General features: G+C 43.2%; 1 protein-coding gene across 15 annotated transcripts in view; it reads left to right on the forward strand.

Annotated features, from left to right (window-relative positions):
• cadpsa (Ca2+-dependent activator protein for secretion a) overlaps window positions 1–21,558 on the forward strand; it is a 583,962-nt gene that overhangs the window by 552,158 nt on the left and 10,246 nt on the right. For all 15 annotated transcript variants that reach the window (XM_086001517.1, XM_086001514.1, XM_086001512.1 and 12 more), the window contains one exon: window positions 6,770–6,874. In XM_086001517.1, the coding sequence (XP_085857643.1) occupies window positions 6,770–6,874 (105 nt within the window). The remainder of the gene's footprint in view (window positions 1–6,769; window positions 6,875–21,558) is intronic.

The following is a 21,558-nucleotide window of genomic DNA, read 5'->3' on the forward strand; positions in this document are numbered from 1 at the left end:
GATATTTTTCTGACCAGTAGGCTAGTTTTATGTCTCAGAGAGTTGCTTTTTTGTGGCAACAGTGCCAAATAAAACCATTTTGATCCACTCCATACCATCCTCAGATGAATTTAATAAAAGAATGGCTAAGTGTCATCTAGGTAATGAAAGGGTAATGGTGTTTTTGTGACTGGAAGGCTGTTTCCAGTGGGATTCCGCAGGGCTCAGTACAGAGTCCTTTGCTTTTTGTGGTATATATCAATGATTTGGACTTGAATGTAGGAAGTATAATTAAGAAGTTTGCAGATGATACAAAAATTGGCCGTGTGGTTGATAATGAAGAAGCTGTAGACTGCAGGAAGATATCAATGGACTGGTCTGGTGGACAGAACAGTGGCAAATGGAATTCAATCCGGAGAAGTGTCAGGTAATGCATTTGGGGAGGGCTAACAAGGCAAGGGAATACACTATAAATGGTAGGACACTGAGAAGTGCAGAGGATCAGAGGGACCTTGGAGTGCATGTCCACAATTCCCTGAAGGTAGCAGGACAGGTAGATAAGGGGTTAAGAAGGCATACGGGATACTTGCCTTTATTAGCCGAGGCATAGAATATGAGAGCAGGGAGGTTATACTTGAACTGTATAAAACACTAGTTAGGCCGCAGCTAGAATACTGTGTGCAGTTCTGGTCACCACATTACAGGAAAGATGTGATTGCACTAGAGAGGGTGCAGAAGTGATTTACGAGGATGTTGCCTGGGCTGGGGAATTTTAGCTATGAGGAAAGATTGGATAGGCTGGGGTTGTTTTCTTTGAAACAGAGGAGGCTGAGGGGAGACTTAATTAAGGTGTATAAAATTATGAGGAGCCTAGATAGAGTGGATAGGAAGGACCTATTTCCATTAGCAGAAGGGTCAATAACCAGGGGGCATAGATTTAAAGTAATTGGTCGGAGGTTTAGAAGGGATTTGAGGTGAAATGTTTTCACCCAGAGGGTGGTGAGGGTCTGGAACTCACTGCCTGAAAGGGTGGTAGAGGCAGAGACCCTCATCACATTTAAAAAGCACTTGGATATGCAGTTGAAGTGCCGTAACCTACAAGGCTACGGACCAAGAGCTGGAAAGTGGGATTAGGGTGGATAGCTCTTTGTCAGCCGGCACGGACAAGATGGGCTGAATGGCCTCCTTCTGTGCTGTAAATTTCTATGATTCTATGATGAGGTGCTGCAGAAGCTACAACTGTAGTTATATGGGCCTGTCTATTTTGACCACAATCTCTTAGTATAATCACATTCGACCCATTGACAAAAATGCATGCCTTTCACAATGGGTCATCTCCCTGCATGGTCATTCAACAACTTTCTGGCTTATAAAACAGGAATGCCGATGCACTGTTACGTATGAAATAAATGCAGCTGTATCCCCATGAGCATCCTGTCAGTAGCATTACCGAGTATGAAGAGGGGAAGTGATGTGACAATAATGAAGCATTTTTTGTCTGTAGTGTATCATAATTTGGCTTCTTTATTTCTGTCACATTATGTCCAAAGATGTGCAGGTTAGGTTGATTTGGCTATGATAAATTGACCCTTAGTGTTAGGGGATTAAATACATGGGGTTACAGGGACAGGGACAGGGATAGGGTGGGATATGTGTCGGTGCAGGCTCGATGGGCCAAAATGGCCTCTATCTGCGCTGTAGATTCTGTGATTCTGTGATTCTGTGATTATACATATGGAGTCACTCACAGAAAATGTCTCAACTTGTTTTGGTACAATTACACCAAAATATAGATATTGTGGCCCGAATTTTCTTGTGTCCCACTCTACCGCCATAGGTATGGTGGAGCAGCACTCACCCACCACATTTTGCTCCTTTGACCCCAGCCACCTTTCAGGGCTAAGGAACATTTGCATAAATTGGCCAAGCCCCTCTGCCATTTGCAAAGCGGTTGGGGTGCCCATGTCACAGGGGATAGAGACTGGCTGCAGAGCCGTGCTACAGCATTAGGGAACCATCTGTGAAAGTTGAAAAGGTGTAAAAAAAAACTTTACAATTTCGTGTACAAAAAGATGATAAAGGGAGACCCAAGCGAGATATGGAAAATATATGGTCTGGATAAGGTAAACCAGAATATTACTCTAAAGTAGACCATTTGAAACAGATATTAGGAAGAACTTCTTTACTCAAACAGCAATAAATGTTTGTAATAATCTACCAAGCAGAGTCATAGAAATAAAAACATATGGATATTCAGAATGCAATTGGATGCTATGGTGGGAGAGTTAGAGTACTGATGAGTGAGCTTCAATTAACTTCTCTCATCCTGATTTTTCTTATGTTTTCTTTAGTGCTTCCACCCATACATGCTCTGACGATCCTAGATTGTGGTGGGATAATTGAAATGCTGTTGCTTATATACACATGGATATTTTGACTTTCCCTCTCATTTTTTACACTTATCTTTTAGGCCCCCTTGCATCACCCACCATGCCCGAATTCTTTCAATGTAACTCTTCAGCTGGTCACTAGATGAAGTGCAATGACGCCCCTGTTTATTTTCCTTCGCTGCCCCTGAGAAACTGCTTACTCTTCACTCAGCACTTCCCCTGGTAGCACAGCCATAATTCAGAATTCACCATATTGAGAATTGTGGGTACAAGTCTATTTCTTACTCCAAGGAACCAATGTGCTCGTCACTGCACTGTTTACAGTTTTGACGACAAACAGCACCTAAGCCAAAAGTGGGCCAAATTCAGGTGTTTATGAATAATTCTGAAAGCTAAATTTGTACCACTTAAGGTATCACTTATGTCCCATGTTCATCTCCAGTTACAGATAACACAGCAGCAATAGAATGTACGTGGTCCAGAACTATATAGATGTTAATAAAGTATTAGGCCCTCCACCATCCTGAAAAACACAGTTATTGGGGAAGAAATTGGATAGCGGCGGCATGTCAGCGCGAACTGGCCGCAGGGAACGATCCCTGTGCAGGTAGGCCCGAGGCCCAATCAGAATTGAACCCCGGGCCTCATTTAAATTATACCGGTAATAGGCGGACAGCTGCTGTGTGTCCCCAGGCACCTCACCGGCAAAGCGGACATCAATTTACAGCTACTGTGATAACAGCACCGGCCCTTGGGTCAGTCCTGGGGGTGGGCTAACGGTCTTCACAGACATGCTGTGGAGCTGGGAGGAGCAGGAGTGCTCCTCCTGGTTACACGTTTAGGTAGGCATTTTTTTTTTAATGTACCTTTTTGGTTGCGGCCTTTAAGGACCCCTGGTTAGGCCGCATGTAGATCTGGTTATCCTGAACGTACCCGGCCCGATGCCAGTGTTCCCAATGTTCAGGGCAGCCCAGTTTTGGGAAGGAGTCCTAAAATAGGCATTAGGCCCTATATTTGCATTTGCAAAAGGCCTAGCACCTGTTTCAGGCATGAGCCCTAGATGCCTATACTGGATCCTTTACCAATATAGTGGGCAGCACACTTCAGGCGTGGAATGTGCATGCGCAAGCCACCCACCATATTGAAAGCTTCGGTGCCCATTTTCCATTTGTGGAAGAACTTGTAAAACAATTCACATAGAATTATTTGATTGAAGTGTGCAGCAGATGAATTCCATAAGAAATTTTGGCAATTTGCACAGTGCTGTAAAACTTCAGAAATAGGATGGTGTAGGACTGAATGAGTTGGATTGACCTCTACTAAAACGCTTTAGAAAGTAAATAGAGGTGTGAGATTATTGATCTCAGTGAGCACAGTTTGGTACCTTCAGTCCATCTCAGCAGCAATAAGAGGACTGCTAAAGTATTCCCAGTCCACTGTCAGTCTGGTCTTGGAGGTCAGAATTAATGCTGTACTTATTCATGCTACTACAGTACTATCTTTGGAGGCAGGTGATACAAGATGAATCCAATTGTGAGGTTCACAGAATTCACAGTAGTTTCATTAGAATGAACTGCAAGCTCAGTCTGATTGTTCCTAACCTGAAACCAGCTGTCTTCATGCGAGGTCACCACAATGGCGCAGTGGCCCAATAATGCCATACATGTTGTTAAAGCATCTGAAAAATTTACATTTCATTTATTAGTAATTTTTTTAAACATGTATCAGGTAAATGCTGTAATACTTTTCTGCAAAGAGAAATAGAAGTGGAAGATTTCACTGCTGTTAATTTCAATATTGTATGTGATTAGAATTTATTATGGGGAGTAAGTTAGCGTGGAGAAATGTTTCTCTGCATCCAGTTTCCCCACAAACCACTAATGGAGACTAATGAAAAACCTCCTTTGCTTTGTTTTGTGGACATCCAAGCGCCGCAACTGGAATTGGTGTCAGAGCTTCTAAGCACATTAAAAAATGTTGGGGTTAATTATGTGAACCGACAGCCCAGGGAGGGAAATATAAGCAGATAAACTGAAATTGCTTTTCATCTAACATCGCTCCATTGCAGTTTCAGTTAAGCAGTTTTTTACCTCGCCAAGGTGCCCGTTCTTCATGTGTGAATCCACAAAGTAAGTGCCAGCAGCATTTGAATTTGGAAGGCGACAACTAAATCTGATCCTGTCCTTACCCAACATCCACAGATGCACTTTCCAGCATAGATACTGGGCCAGGAACAGAAACTCTAGCAGACGTTTTTTCCCCTTGCCTATCTGAGGGTGATTAGGCCAATTACATAGAAACATAGAAGATAGAAACAAGCATAGGCCATTCAGCCCGTCGAGCCCGCTCCGCCATTTAATGAGATCATGGCTGATCATCCAAATTCAGTACCCTGTCCCTGCTTTCTCCTGATATCCCTTGATACCTTTAGCCTCAAGAAATATATCCAACTCCTTCTTGAATATATTTAATGGCCTCAACTGCCCTGTGTGGCAGAGAATTCCACAGGTTCACCACTCTCTGGGTGAAGAAATTCCTCCTCATCTCAGTCCTAAATGACTTACCCCTTATCCTTAGACTGTGACCCCTGGTTCTGGACTCCACCGCCATCGGGAACACCCTTCCTGCATCTAGTCTGTCTAGTCCTGTTAGAATTTTATAAGTTTAAATGAGATCCCCTCTCATTCTTCTAAACTCTAGCAAATATAAGCCTAATCGACCCAATCTCTCCTCATACGTCATTCCTGCCATCCCAGGTATCAGTCTGGTGAATCTTCGCTGCACTCTCTCCATGGCAAGAACATCCTCAGATAAGGTGACCAAAACTGCACACAATACTCAAGGTGTGGTCTCACCAAGGCCCTGTACAACTGCAGCAAGACATCCTTGCTCCTGTACTTGAATCCTCTCGCTACGAAGGCCAACATACCATTTGCCTTCTTAACCGCCTGCTGCACCTGCATGCTTACCTTCAGCAACTGGTGCACAAGGACACCCAGGTCTCGTTGCACTTCCCCGTTTCCTAATCTATTGCCATTCAGATAATAATCTGTCTTCCTGTTTTTGCCACTGAAGTGGCTAACCTCGCATTTATCCACATTATACTGCATTTGCCATGGATCTGTCCAATCACCCAACCTGTCCAAATCATACTGGAGTTTCTCTGCATCCTCCTCACAGCACACACGCCCACCCAGCTTTGTGTCATCTGCAAACTTGGAGATATTACATCTAGTTCCCTCATCTAGATCATTAATATATATTGTGAATAGCTGGGGTCCTAGCACCGATCCGTGCGGTACCCCACTAGTCACTGCCTGCCACTTGGAAAAAGACCCGTTTATTCCAACTCTTTGCTTCCTGTCTGCCAACCAGTTCTCTATCCAAGACAGTACCTTACCCCCAATCCCATGTGATTTAACTTTGTATGCTAATCTCTTATGCGGGACTTTATCGAAAGCCTTCTGAAAGTCCAAATACACCACATCCACTGGTTCTCCCTTATCTATTCTACCAGTTACATCCTCAAAAAATTCCAGTAGATTAGTCAAGCATGATTTACTTTTTGTAAATCCATGTTGATTTTATCTGATCCTGTCACTGTTTTCCAACAATTGTTATTACTCCCACCACCGTGCCCAGCTAAGACTGCCTAACTCCGCACAAAAAAGGAAGTTAAACATGGAACGTTTATCTACTAAACCGTTATGGGAGCTATAGTTAAACAGTATAACAGTATTTGAAACACCAAGTGACCTGCATGTATAGATCTGGGATACTGAGGTTGTGCTACACTGACAATTTTTTTTTAACCATTTCCACAGTTGAAAATGAAAGCCAAATCAGCTTGAGGTAGAATACAACCAGAACAATTGATGTGATCTTATTCTTGTAATTGTGCCCCTACGACAACCAACATCACTTAAAAAACGAACAGATGATCTCATTGCTGTTTGTGGGAGCTTGCTGTGCGCAAAGTGCCATGTTTCCTACATTATAAACAGTGACCACACTTCAAAAGTACTTCATTGGCTGTAAAGCGCTTTGGGATGTCCTGAGGTCGTGAAAGGCGTTATATTAATACAAGTTCTTTCTTTCAAAGTAACTAGAGTGCTGGAGTTGTTTGTTTATGTGATTGGAACAGCTGAATACGAATTTGGGGCAACAATTAAAATTATTGCATAGATTGCAAAGAGGTTTGTGCTGATGCTCAGTTACAATCTAAATCTTGTTATTTAAGATATATTGTGCCTGGAATGCCAGTCCTGGAGACTCTCAGCAAATGTAGCCATCCGTTTGCTGCTATCTAGCATGTAATATTGAGACTACTTAAACATATATCTCAGCACTGTCTAACCCATTGTAATTCTTATGCTGGAGAATGTTACCTTTTTTTGCAGCAATGGTACACGAGTTCCATGAATGTTGTCTGCACCTGGCTAACAGATCGTATGGACCTGCAGCTTCACATCTACCAGCTAAAAATTCTCATCAGGCTCGTCAAGGTGAGAAAGCCCTTTGGATAAATGTAGCAAATAAACCTCTGATTTTTACGATAGTGAATATGTATCCAGAGAACCATGTCACCATTTCAGTAACCTGGTAAACCTGTCAACCATTTCAGATGGTAGAGAATTGGCAGTACTACAGCTATAATATGCTTCACCCATAAACCACTGAAGCTATTCTAATTTTTCAATTAAAAGTAAATAATTAGAGAGATAACATTCCTTTATTTTAGAGACTGCAGCAACTATGGGCTCAGATTTGTTTTTGTGCCAGTTTTTGCTGCTTGATGTTTTCTGTGCTGGCACTACATATTAGTCCTGTAGCACTCTTTAGGGGGAATACTTTCAATGAATTTAAATATTCCTGAAGCACAAATTGGAGTTCTTATTACTGACTATGGGCCAGCACTATTGGCACATTTAAATTAAATTAAAGGAAAAAGATGCAGTTCCCCAGTGATTCATGGCAAAGGCGACATTTAACTGAGTAATACAGACCAGAAGGTCCCAGGTTTGATTTGCAGCCTGCACTCAGAGTTGTCTGATCTCAGTTGGAGAGACAGTAGGGGTGCTGCAGTTAGCTTCAATATCACTGAGCAAAGAATCATAGAATGATACAGCACAGAAGGAGGCCATTCAGCCCATCATGCCCGTGCAGGTACTTTGAAAGAGCTATCCAATTAGGCCCACTCCCCTGCTCTGCCCCCATAACCTTGCAATTTTTTACTTTTTAATTTTATATCGAATTCCGTTTTAAAAGTTACTATTGAATCTGCTTCCACCACCCTTTCAGGCAGTGTATTCCAGATCATAACAACTGGCTACATAAAAAAATTCTCCTCATCTCCCCTCTGGTTCTTTTGACAATTGTCTTAAACCTATATCCTTTAGTTACCATCCCTTCCGTCAGTGGAAGCAGTTTCTTCTTATTTACTCTATCAAAACCCTTTGTCATTTTGAACACCTCTATTAAATCTTTCCTTAACCTTCTCTGCTCTAAGGAGAACAACCCCAGCTCCTCTGTGTCAGCCATGCCTCAGTTGGTAGCACACTCGCCTCTGAGTCAGAAGGTTGTGGGTTCAAGTCCCACTCCAGAGACTTAAGCACAAAAATCTAGGCTGACACTCCAGTGCAGTACTGAGGGAGTGCAGCACTGTCGGAAGTGCCGTCTTTTGAATGAGCCGTTAAACCGAGGCCCCGTCTGCTCTCTCAGGCGGACATAAAAGATCCTATGGCACTATTTTGAAGAAGAGCAGGGGCGTTATCCCCAGTGTCCGAGCCAATATTCCATCAACATCACTAAGACAGATTATCTGGTCATTATCACATTGCTGTTTGTGGGAGCTTGCTGTGTGCAAATTGGTTGCCGCGTTTCCTACATTACAACAGTAACTAGTCACTTTGGAATGTCTGGTGGTCGTGAAAGGCGCTATATAAATGCAAGTCTTTCTAATCTCCCCACATAACTGAAGTCCCTCATCCCAGGTAACATTCTAATAAATCTCCTCTGCACTCTCTCCAAGGCCTTGACTTCCTTCCTATAGTGTTGTGCCCAGAATTGGTCACAATTCTCGAGCTAAGGCCTAACCAGTGATTTATAGAAACATAGAAACATAGAAGATAGGAGCAGGAGTAGGCCATTCAGCCCCTCGAGCCTGCTCCGCCATTCAATTCGATCATGGCTGATCATCCAAATTCAGTACCCGGTCCCTGCTTTCTCCCCATACCCCTTGATCCCTTTAGCCTTAAGAAATATATCCAACTCCTTCTTGAATATATTTAATGAACTGGCCTCCACCGCCTTCTGTGGTAGAGAGTTCCACATGTTCACCACTCTCTGGGTGAAGAAATTCCTCCTAATTTCTGTCCTAAATGGCTTACCCTTTATCTTTAGACTGTGTCCCCTGGTTCTGGACTCCCCGACCATCGGGAACATCCTTCCTGCATCTAGCCTGTCCAGTCCTGTCAGAATTTTATAAGTTTCAATGAGATCATCTCTCATTCTTCTAAACTCCAGTGAGTACAAGCCCAATCGACCCAATCTCTCCTCATACGTCATTCCTGCCATCCCAGGTATCAGCCTGGTGAATCTTCGCTGAACTCCCTCCATGGCAAGAACATCCTTCCTCAGATAAGGCGACCAAAACTGTACACAATACTGAAGATGTGGTTATAAAGCATAACTTCCTTGCTTTTGTACTGTCTCTATTTAGAAAGCCAAAAATCCCATATCCTTTTTTTAATAGTCTTATCACCATGTCCTGCCACCTTCAAAGGGTAAAGAAGAGTAAAATCAGTCAGGATTCCTGCTTCTGATTAATATCCATTGAACTTTGTTCTTTCTTCCCCCCTTTCTGAAGGAATAGCTTGCCAAAACTCATTGGCTAGGCTCACACACAAAGAATGGCCACTTGGGTGAGGTATTGGAGGCAACCTTTTTTAAGAGAGATAAGATCCCTCAATTTTTTTCTCCAGTTTCATTAGTCTTCTCAGGTTAACCATCTCAGACAAATGTAAAGTACTGCACATAGGAAGGAAAAATGGGTGACACACATTTTCCATGAATGGTGTTCTGAAGTTAAAGGAGATGTATGAGGGTAATTTTAACTTTTGCCGAGTATAAAACCAGTGATATTGGATCAGCCGCCCCTTATACACCTCGCCTGATTTTCCTTTCCATTAGAAAGGAACATTGGATGAAGTGTATAACGGGCAGCCAATCCAATATCGCCCTGAAATAATTGAAGAACCAATTAGATGCTCCAATAGGTTATCTCTGGATGGATGAACTAAAATGGGTCGAAATGCCTTCCTCATCTGTATTTATTTCGTGATCTCCTGCAACCTAATGAGAAGTTGGGTGAATTGCTGCTATGTCAGCAGGGATGCCTGTCTGAGCCAACTGTTAATAGCCAAACAAGCAGTGGGGATTATGATGAGTTCCATGCAGCTGAGAATGCAAACTCATGAGTGTGGGAATCAACTTTACACTCGCACTGCCATAGATATGCACCATTGTGCCATTGCACCATCTCAAAGTTAAGTACAATCTTACTGTTTATGATGTTCGTGTAGAGATTCCAGCAGTGTTTTACAGAGAGTGGTTTGTAGATCCTGCTGGATCTATAGTGTCACTATGGAAACAACAGCCTGAATCCACAGAATGAAGTGCTCCTGAACTAGTGCCAAAAATTATGAACAGAATTCAATGATTAAAGGAAATGTTAATGGTACATGAAACAGGGTATTATAAATAATAATATATGCATGTATACACACAACAGGAAAATAGTGGTGTACAGAAAACAAATGACTGAAGCACGCCAAGTAACTTGCTTCAGCCTGTCACCGTGATCAGCTACACAACTCTTGTAATTCTGCATATATTAATGGTGCCTTTCTAAAAGGATTGGTGGTTGCTATTTCTAACCATTTTTCTTTACAAGTTCAGTTCAACATCAGATAAATTTCATGAAGCCCCAAAAGTATAGAGGCTAAATGACTATATATGGGTCTGGCTCAATGATACAATTTCTGTCTCTCCCATTGTACATCAGCCAATGAAAGGGACATTGCTGCAGTAAATGTGATTTTTTTTGTGTGTGTATGTATTTCTGGCAGAAATTTATGAGCTTAAGTGTTGTTTAGTACTACGATAATCAAATGAAATACATGAACACTGTATATGCTTGGTCGTGTTGGGGGTGGGTGAGGGTTGTTTAACCATTGGGCAGTTTAGTTTCAAATGCTGCAGAAAATAAGCAGAAGGATTCGGTAAAAGTTTGCTTGCAGTGGCTAACAGAGAGCATTTATGAGTTTCTTCACTGACCATTCAAAATTACAAATAAAGCATATGTTGAATTGAACATATCTATATTTTAATGTATTAAAATTCTCACATATACCATGCACTTCCTGTAACAGCCATAGCTCAGTGGTAGCACTCTCGCATCCGAGTCAGGAGGTTATGGGTTCAAGTCTCACTCGAGAGATTTGAGCGCATTGGCCTGTAATTTGCGGTCAGCGGCGAAGCAAAGGCATTTGTCGCTGGCCCCGAAGTAAGCTTCCCACAAAGATCTCGCGATCTCTGTGGCGAGAAGTTCGGCTTTTCCGACGTGCAGCTGAAATCAGCGTAGTTTAGTGGGAATTCCATAGTGCGAGCTGCTGTGACGTCAACAAGCTGTCTAAGCAGCCAATCACAATGCAGAATTCTCACAGACAGGGAACCAGGAAGTGAGTAAGCGCCCTTGATTCTAACTTTTTAAAAATGTTATAGAGAGCAAAACAAAGATTGGGGCTCTCGCATGGGGAAAAGGTAAACCTGAAATAAATACGAACAAACTTTTTATAAAATAAAAAAAAATTACATTTCTTTAAAAATTTTAAATTTTAGTGAAATGGATAAATTTGACACTCCACAAAATTAAGATTCATTTTTCAGGGCCATAACATTTGTTTAACAGCCAATACACTGTAAATCTACATTTGGACTCTCTACACTTTCAGACTGTTTGTCTGCCTGACTTGGGCTCAGACTTAAATTCTGACTTTGTCTTGGACTTGTTTCTGTTACATCTGATGTAGAATTTGCTACTGGTACTCTACTTGTAACAAGACTACCTGACTCATCAGAATAAATTGAATCACCCCAGTTTTCAACTCCTTCCACATCTGTAGGTAAAATATGATCAATGTGAACAAACCTAACCTTTCCATGATCAAACATCTTGACCAAATATGTGCGAGGGCCACATATCTTCACTACTCTTCCTGGTAACCACTTTAACCATTTATGTTGATGGTTCTTCACTCTAACCTTCTGGTTCAACTTCACACTTCTCTCTCTAATTCTACCTTTATCATGACTCTCTTTCTGCCTTGATTGTTTCTTTTCTACGGACTGTGCCAAGTTTGGCTTTAACAACGAAAACCTGGTTCATCGCTGTCAATTGAGAAACAACTCTGCTGGTTTTCTACCAGTAGTGGTATGAGGAGTATTCCGATAAGTAATCAGAAAATTTGCCAGTTTGTGGTCCAATGACAACTGACGTTTCTGCAGATTTGGATCCAACATTTGCTTGATGAGAGTACGTTTGACAATTTTAACTGTGCGCTCTGCTGCACCATTTGAAGCAGGGTGGTACGGTGGAACTTTGGTATGTTTCACACCATTTCTGCTCATGAACTATGTGAACTTTTCTGAATAAAATTGCGGCCCATTATCAGACACAATTTCTTCTGGGAGACCGTATGAAGAAAGCAATCTTCGCAAATTGTCTAGTGTTTTGCTTCTTGTTATTATCCGCATCGGAAACACCTCTACCCACTTCGGGTTACTATCTATCACTATGAATGATTGCTGTCGTTCTAGCTCAGCAAAATCTACATGTAACCTTTGACACACTCTGGGAGGCCATTTCCATGGCTGAAATGGTACTGATGGTGGTTTCTTGCTCACCGATTGACATGTTGTACACTGACTGACTATGTACTCTATCTCTTTATCTAAACCTGGCTACCATAAGTAACTGCATGCAAAGCTCTTGGTCAAGCACATTCCCAGGTGCTGGTCATGAAGATCTCCTAACAATTTAGACCTGAACCTATTTGGGATAACCACTCTCTCTTGCTCCCCACATGATACAATCTTTATCCACTGACAATTCATTCCTACGAACGAAGTATGGATGGATATCTTCCTCTGATACCTGGTTTGGCCATCCATTTGCTATGTAATCATACACCATTGACATAATTGGGTCACGGCTGGTTGCCCTACCAATCTCTTCAGCTGTGACTGGCAGCTCATCAATGTATTAGAAATAGAACACTCCTTCCTTATTGGGTGTATGGGGATGGCAACCTGGACATAGCATCAGCATTACTGTGATCAGTTGATCGTCTGGACTCAATGTCATACGTATATGCTGACAGAATCAAAGCCCATCTCTGCATTCGGGCTGCAGCTAAGGTTGGAACTGGGGATTTTGGATGGAGGATTGCTGTCAGGGGCTTATGGTCAGTAACTATGGTAAACTTACGACCAAACAAATATTTGTGAAACTATTTGACCCCAAAAATCAATGCCAAAGCTTCCCTATCAATCTGCGCATAATTCCGCTCACTGGCGCTGAGAGTGCGTGAAGCAAAAGCAATTGGTCTCTCCTCCCCACTATCGAGTACATGAGAGATCACTGCCCCAACTCCGTACAGGGAGGCGTCACACACTACCTTGATCTCCTTAGATACATCATAGTGAACTAACATGGTACTCTCTACTAACTGGCTTTTACACTCTTTGAATGCTGTGTTGCATTCTTTTGACCACTTCCAAGGAACCTGTTCTCTCAACAGCTCATTGAGTGGATGTAACAATGTAGCCAAGTTTGGGAGGAACTTTCCGTAATAATTCAAAAGACCCCAAAATGATCAAAGTTCAGAGACATTCTTGGGAGTGGGTACATTCTGATTGCATTCAGCTTTCCCTTGGTTAGATGTAAACCATCTTTGTCTACTCTGTGCCCTAAGTATTCCACTGAGCTTTGAAACAACTCACACTTGTGATCTGTCACTCATACGCCGTGCTTCTCTAGCCATTTGAGCACTTCATTCAACACATCATCATGGATTTGCCTGTTTGGTGCTGAAATGAGTACGTCATCCAAATAACACACTGCCCCTTCAATCCCTTGCAAAATTTGGTTCATCACCCCCTGGAATATGTCCGGTGCAGAAGACACTCCAAATGGTAGCCTATTGAACTAATATAGGTCTCGGTGAGTATTTATAGTCAAGCATGACTTGGACTCTTCATCTAACTCAAGTTGTAGGTAGGCGTTTGTTAGATCTAACTTCGAAAAGATCTGGCCAATTGTTAGCGTTGTGAACAAATCTTCCACATTTGGCAACATATTGGGTAGATTACACTCTAGAACCTGGTTTACGGTCACCTTATAATCACCACACAACCTTACCTTACCATCTGACTTAGGTACAACAACAATGGGTGTAGCCCAATTACTCAGATCTACCTTAGAGATAATGTTCTCAGTTTGTAGTCTTTTGAGTTCTTGCTCAACTTTCTCTATGAGTGCATATGGTACAGGACGTGGCTTGCAGTAAACTGGTCTTACGTCCTTCTGCACTCTGACACTCACCTTGAAGTCTTGGATCGGACTCCCCATTTCGTTGAACACCTTCAGATACTGCTTGAAGACATCATCTTTCGATGCAAGTTTCACTTCCACACGAAAAATCTCATTCCAATCCAGTTTCAGCGATCCCAACCAATTTCTACCTATCAAGGCAGGCTTGTCTCCTGCCACTACTATGAGAGGCAAGCTCTGACACTGATCCTTGTACTTCACTGGTATGGTGACACTTCCTACTACAGGGATTTGCTCTCCTGAGTAGCCTCGCAGCTCTATCTTTGATTTCTCTAGTCGATAATCACGCAACTTGTCGCGATATAGTGACGCTCACAGATGCACCAGTGTCGATTTCCATGGGTATCCTGGTTCCTGCGACATCTACTTGGATGACAATACCTCGCGAATCTCTGTTAGATACCTTCGTGCTCCTGATGACGTGAATCTCCAGAAACTCCTCGTCCTGCTGCTTCTCTTCAATGGTATGTAGTGTCTGCCGATTTCTACTTCTAGCATTGCCAGTCGGTTTACTCTTTTGTTGGCACGCCTTTGCAAGATGCCCAGTTTTCTTGCAGTAGAAACACTCTTCCTTCACATACGGACAGCTTTGAGCGATGTGTTGTCCCAGGCACCGATAGCACGACTTCAATGCACTGTTACCTTGGCCAGTTGCTGAGGCCTTGGGGCCCAACTGCCTTTTACTTTTAGCCTGCAGCCGATTCACCTTGGTTGTCTGATGACTGGAAATAGCGTGGAACTCTCGGGAGTATCGGTCGGCCATATCCATCGACAAGCTAAGTCAAAAATCAAGTTAGGGGTTGTCAACAATTTACTTCTGATACGTTCATTTATCAACCCACAAACAAAGTGATCACGCAAAGCTCGGTCCTGAAAGTTTCTGAAAAGACAGTAAGTGGATAACTTTTTTAAAGCTACAATGTACTCACTGACACCCTCATCATTTAATTGATCGCGTGTTCCAAAATGATAACTTTCAGCAATTTCCAGGGGCTCAGGACTGTAGTGCTGTTCTAACTTGGTTAGGATCTCTTTCAGTGGCGTGTCCTTTGGCTTGGTGGGAACAAGCAAATTTTTCAGGGTTTCATACACCGCGGGGCCTGTTTCAGTCAAAAAAAATAGCCTGTTTCATTTCTAAAACTGCCCGGTTATGGTTTACATCATCGGGGACTTCGACAATACTATTCACGGTGAAAAACATTTCTAGGCACTCCACATACGCTCCAAAAGTCTCTCGGTCATGATGGAACTCACCCAAGCACCCTATTAGTCCCATAGGCGCGGCCATCTGGACTCTGGAAATGTCGACAGTTCAGCCACGTGTGCTCGAAATTTACCTCCGATTTTTAAATTTTTCTGCAAAACGAAGATCCTCTAACAGTCCCTCCATCGGTTGGCAGGACTATCCTCCAACAAAAATTTCAGCTAGGGAATCCGCAGTCGCATCCTCATCGCCAATTCTGTGATATCTTGGGACACAGCATATATATACTACAGCACAACATGGTTTCTGGTAAGAACTGTAAACGTACCTCTGATTGGCTCATTCTTCCACATGTTTCACTTAATTTCTGGTCCTCCCAACTGCTGATTTGCATTTCCGAGCTGCATGTGGCGATGTTCTCAACAGGTCCGCCTACCTGAGGCCTGTGAACATCGCGCATCTCACTGACCCAAGTTGCTGCTGCCTCTCCCCACAATCAGCTGGCCTCCCACCATGCTCCTAGTCGGTAAGTTCTTTAAAGCGCTTATTGCACCATACTGCTTCCGACCCAACCTTCCTGCAACTAAAGAATCAATTCCCACGTCCACCAAGTTCCCTGCCCATGCTGCCTCCAGGCCTCAGCAGTCCCCGTGTCCCCACCCCTCCCAGCCATCAATGTTGACCTCTCTGAGGCCCAAAAACCTTTCCTCCTAGCGAAAATTCTCCAGTCCTGGCAATATCCTCATAGCCTCTCTAGTGCAATCACATCTTTCCTGTAATGTGGTGACCAGACCTGTACGCAGTACTCTAACGGTGGCCTAACTAGTGTTTTATACATTTCAAGCATAACCTCTCTGCTCTTATATTCTATGCCTCGGCTAATAAAGGCAAGTATCCCGTATGCCTTCTTAACCACCTTATCTACCTGTCCTGCTACCTTCAGTGATCTGTGGACAAGCACTCCAAGGTCCTTCTGATCCTCTGCACTTCTCAGTATCCTAACATTTATTGTGTATTCCCTTGCCTTGTTAGCCCTCCCCAAATGCAGTACCTCACACTTATCTGGATTGAATTTCATTTGCCATTTTTCTGCCCACCCGACCAGTCCATTGATATTTTCCTGCAGTCTACAGCTTTCTTCCTCACACACACAGCCAATTTTTGTACTATGGGCTGGGAAATGGTCGTCAGTGTTGCAAACACAGTGGAGTCAGTGAAAGACACTAAAGGAGCCAAGGGATGATGGGCCACTTTCTCTTGGGACCCTGCCCTCTCAATGCTACCACAGCCTTACCCTCCCTTTTAATACATGCCCCTCAATCTGTCATACCATGATTCCTTAATACTCTAAGAACTCTAACCCTAATCCTTGGGACCCCCTTCCCCAGTTCTTTCACACGCATTGGTAACATATGGGGAGTTCTAAGATATGTGTGTTCTGGGAAGGGTCTGGGAGCAGTGGATGAGGGTTCCACAGTCTAAGAGGATTGGGGTGGCCTGACCTTGGATCTGGCCTCCACAACCCTCCCGGAATGCAGAACTCTCATGCACTGCTCCCAGACCTTTCCCAGTGCACCCATTTTCTAGAACTCCCCTAGTGCTGCCAAACCCTGCGACCCACCAGTCTGAGTGTTTCCAGATGCCGGAACTCCTACTCAGTTCTATGACATCCCAGAACCTCTTGCAATGCTTACAGATTTGGGAGCTGCCACTTCTACCAGACCACCCCACCCCACCTAAACCCAAGAAATCTTCCTCCAGTGTTGCCAGAGCATACACCTCCCACCCCAGTCTGACACAGTGCAGAAACCACAGTTCTGCCAAACCCAAAGAACCCCTATTCCTAAACACCACAATGCCCCCAGTCCCGAAAATTCTCAGCACCACCCACCAAAGTGCTTCCAAGTTCCAGCACCCCCTACCCAATTCTACCGAGCCCAGGACATCCCCCAGTGCTGCCAAACCAAGGGTGAGTACTCCTAATTTTGCCAGAACAAAATTATATTTGTATATTTTTTAAGCCTACATTTGCTTGCGGCTCAGTCACACAACATCAATCTCAACAGTAAGTGTCATCTAAAACAATGTACTTCCATGCCCCCTAATTAAGGATGGTGATATTGGTAAGCTTGGAAAAAATTAATTTCCTTTCTCCTTCACTTGTTCCTACCTTTCTTTCCTCTATCACTTCTGTTTCTCTCACCTTCCCTTCTATTTCTCATCTCCTTAACACTCTGTTTGTTGACTTCTGTCTCTCTCACCTTCCCTTCTGTTTTTCTCACCACCTTCTCCTGTCTTTTACTTCTTTCTGTATCTCCATCCCATCTATGTCTCTCTCTTTCACCTCATTCTCTTATGTCTATCTCTGCCGCTACCTGTCTGTTTTGCTTTCATTTTCTTCCCTTTTGTCTCGCTACTCTTTCACTGTTTCTCTTTCTCCTGTCACCTCCTTCCCTCTGCCTGTGTGTCTGTCTTCCTTTCCTTCTATGTATCTCTCTCCTTCCTTTGTGTCTAGTCCTTCCCTCTGTCTGTCTGACTCTCCTCATTCCCTTCTATCAACATCTCTCTTCCTTCCCTTCTGCATCTTTCTTCTCTTCTGTTTCTCTCTTTCCCTTCTGTGTGTGATTCTCCTCTTTCCTGTTTATGTTCGGCTGTCACTTTTGTTTCTCTCCTTCCCTTCTCTTCTCTGCTTTTTAAAAACATTTTTGTTTTCTCTTCCCTTTTTCTGCTTTACTCTCATTCCTTTTCAGGGTTGCTGTCTCTTTTTCTTCATTTCTGGCACGCTTCTCTCTATCCTCTCACTATCTTATGCTTCTCTCTTTTCTCTCTCTCCTGATTCTCTCTTTCCATGCTCTGTCTTTACTCTCCCCCTGCTTTGCTCTGTGTTACTCTTTTGTGTTCCTTTCTCTTTTTCTCTTCTATTTCTCTCCTCCACTTTCCTACTTGCCCTTTTCTTACCTATCTCTCCTGTTCAGTGCTAAGTGGAAGATAGCCGATGGAAGCAGGTAAGGGCTGCTGACCAAAAGGGACAATGAATCTGGGGCCAATGAAGCAGCCGCTGAAAGCGGGCACTGAAAAAGCATGCAGAATGTAAAGAAGGGAATAGCACCACGACAGCACCAATCAGAGTGGAGCAATCAGCCCCAGGCCAGTGAACCCCAATCCATGCATGTGCAGAATCACTTTCCTACAAGGCAAAATGCCACACTTTATAAATAGAGCTGTTTCTGAGCTTCTTTGCATTGGGGTCCTTACTCATCACTATTGATGTCCCTCTTCCTGGTGAACTACAATGCAAGTTACTTATTGTTTAGGCAGTTTAGCTACTAGATTTCAACATCACATTTACAAAAAGGTTTAAACTCATGACAGGATGCCTACCTCTACAAACCCCCTCTCGCACTCCGCAGTGCTGCTGCATGTCTAGTACTTATCTGAAACCTACTGCATCTGCCTGTTTATCCTTGGCTTTCAAAAAATAAAAACTAAGTACATAATTAAACCAACATATAACAATAGTCAATGCCACAAAATATTGGAGAATTGCACAATTTGATCTTCAAAACATCAATGAAAATCCTACAATGCCATTTAATTAAAATGTAATAAATAAGTTGGCCTCACAATAATACAGTGTGCGTGGCAGGGCATAACACCCCATTAATATAAACCAGTGTACCCGCGCACTCACCACAAGCAGCATCATAGCAGACCTGCTACGATATTTAATTAATCTTAATAGATTGGAACTACGTATTGTACATTTCAAGGTCTGTATTGCTTGTAGAATACAAGCAATACATACCTTTATACAAATAGGTTAAAATCACACTGTGCAATATTACAGACCAGTCAGTTAACCTCGGTAGTGGGGAAGCTTTTAGAAAACAATAATCCAGGACAAAGTTAACAGTCACTTGGTCAAGTGTGGATTAATTAAGGAAAGAGCTGTCAAACGCTGATATTTCATCTGTCAAAAGCTCTTGAGAGATGAAATGTCAATCTGTGAGGTCACCTGTTGCCGGGTGGCCCTAAATTGGCCTGCTGAACCCGCTGGGCGGGCTCAACAAGGTCAATCAAGTGAAAATCGAGTGGGTTGGCCACAACTCGATGGAGGCGGGACTATAACCCCAAAAGTTGTAGTCCCGCCTCCTACACGCCTCCAGCATCAAAATCCAGCCCATAGAGTACAAAAGCAAGGAAGTTATGATGAACCTTTATAAAACACTGGTTCGGCCTCAACTGGAGTATAGTGTCGAATTCTGGGCACCGCATTTTAGGAAGGATGCGAAGGCATTAAAGAGGAAGCAGAAAAAATTTACAAGTGTGATTCCAGGGATGAGGGATTTCAGTTACGTGGATAGACTGGAGAAGCTGGGGTTGTTCACCTTGGAGCAGAGAAGGTTGAGAGGAGATTTGATAGAGGTGTTCAAAATCATGAGTGGTCTAGATAGAGAGAAACTGTTTCCATTGGCGGAAGGGTCGAGAACCAGAGGACACAGATTTAAGGTGATTGGTAAAAGAACCAAAGGCGACATGAGGAAAAACATTTTTAGGCAGCGAGTGGTTAGAATCTGGAATGCACTACTTGAAAGGGTGGTGGAGGCAGACTCAATCATGGCTTTCAAAAGGGAATTGGATAAGTACCTGAAGGAAAAGAATTTGCAGGGCTATGGGGAAAGGGCGGGGGAGTGGGACTAGCTGAAGTGCTCTTGCAGAGAGCCGGCACGGGCTCGACAGGCCGAATGGCCTCCTTCTGTGCTGTAACCATTCTATGATTCTATAAATGCATTCGTATGAAATTCCTCTGTCTGCTATTGTAACATAGGTATTAGCTCATTTCAAATAACTATGTTAACCACTTCATCAAAGAATTTCATATAAACCCATTAATGTGTTCAGTACTAATAACACACAATGCAATTTCAAAACAAAAGTTTCTGCTGAAGCCAAGTAACTCTCAAGGAAGAATTCTTAATGTCTAACCAGTTTCAAATTCAGCCTTAAGTGGCATTCAAGCATCCCTTTCCTCAAATTTCACCAGTTCTTGGCTAGGCTGCCAGGTGAACACTGTGCTAGGGAAAGCTTGAACAACTGGCTCAGCACATCGTCACCACTATTGACGGAGTACAGGGAGACTGCGACTTAAACTTCTTTAAAGGAGAAAGTAACAAATAAATAAATAAATTACTGGCACAAAATTCCAAGGTCACTCGGTGTTAAATCTTTCAAAACCCAGCCTGCTTAAATTTAAACATCATTTGGATTCATTACTGAACTACATAAAATAAATGTCAGTAATCCAGGAGTTTTAAGTCTGTCATGGAGGTAGCAAGGTATTTAATCAGCCTGTAGATGAGGTCAAAGTGTTTTGTCTTAATCTTTATGTTTCATAGAAATATAGAAGATAGGAGCAGGAGTAGGCCATTCGGCCCCTCGAGCCTGCTCCGCCATTCAATGCGATCATGGCTGATCATCCAAATTCAGTACCCTGTCCCTGCTTTCTCCCCATATCCCTTGATCCCCTTAGCCTTAAGAAATATATTGAACTCCTTCTTGAATATATTTAATAAATTGGCCTCAACTGTCTTCTGTGGTAGAGAATTCCACAGGTTCGCCACTCTCTGGGTGAAGAAATTCCTCCTCATCTCAGTCCTAAATGGCTTACCCCTTATCCTTAGACTGTGACCCCTGGTTCTGGACTCCCCCGCCATCGGGAACAGCCTTCCTGCATCTAGCCTGTCTAGTCCTGTTAGAATTTTATAAGTTTCAATGAGATCTCCTCTCATTCTTCTAAACTCTAGCGAATATAAGCCTAATCGACCCAATCTCTCTTCATACGTCATTCCTGCATCCCAGGTATCAGTCTGGTGAATCTTCGCTGCACTCCCTCCATGGCAAGAACATCCTTCCTCAGATAAGACGACCAAAACGGCACACAATACTCAAGGTGTGGTCTCACCAAGGCCCTGTACAACTGCAGCTAGACATCCTTGCTCCTGTACTCGAATCCTCTCGCTATGAAGGCCAGCATACCATCTGCCTTCTTAACTGCCTGCTGCACCTGCATGCTTACCTTCAGCGACTGGTGCACAAGGACACCCAGGTCTCGTTGCACTTCCCCTTTTCCCAATCTATTGCCATTCAGATAATAATCTGCCTTCCTGTTTTTGCCACCAAAGTGGATAACCTCGCATTTATCCACATTATACTGCATCTGCCATGCATCTACCCAATCACCCAACCTGTCCAACTCGTACTGGAGTTTCTCTGCATCCTCCTCACAGCACACACGCCCACCCAGCTTTGTG

The sequence above is a fragment of the Somniosus microcephalus genome, chromosome 11 (genome assembly GCF_052327205.1).
Source record: "Somniosus microcephalus isolate GS21.2 chromosome 11, FLI_Smic_1.0, whole genome shotgun sequence".
NCBI lineage: Eukaryota > Metazoa > Chordata > Chondrichthyes > Squaliformes > Somniosidae > Somniosus > Somniosus microcephalus.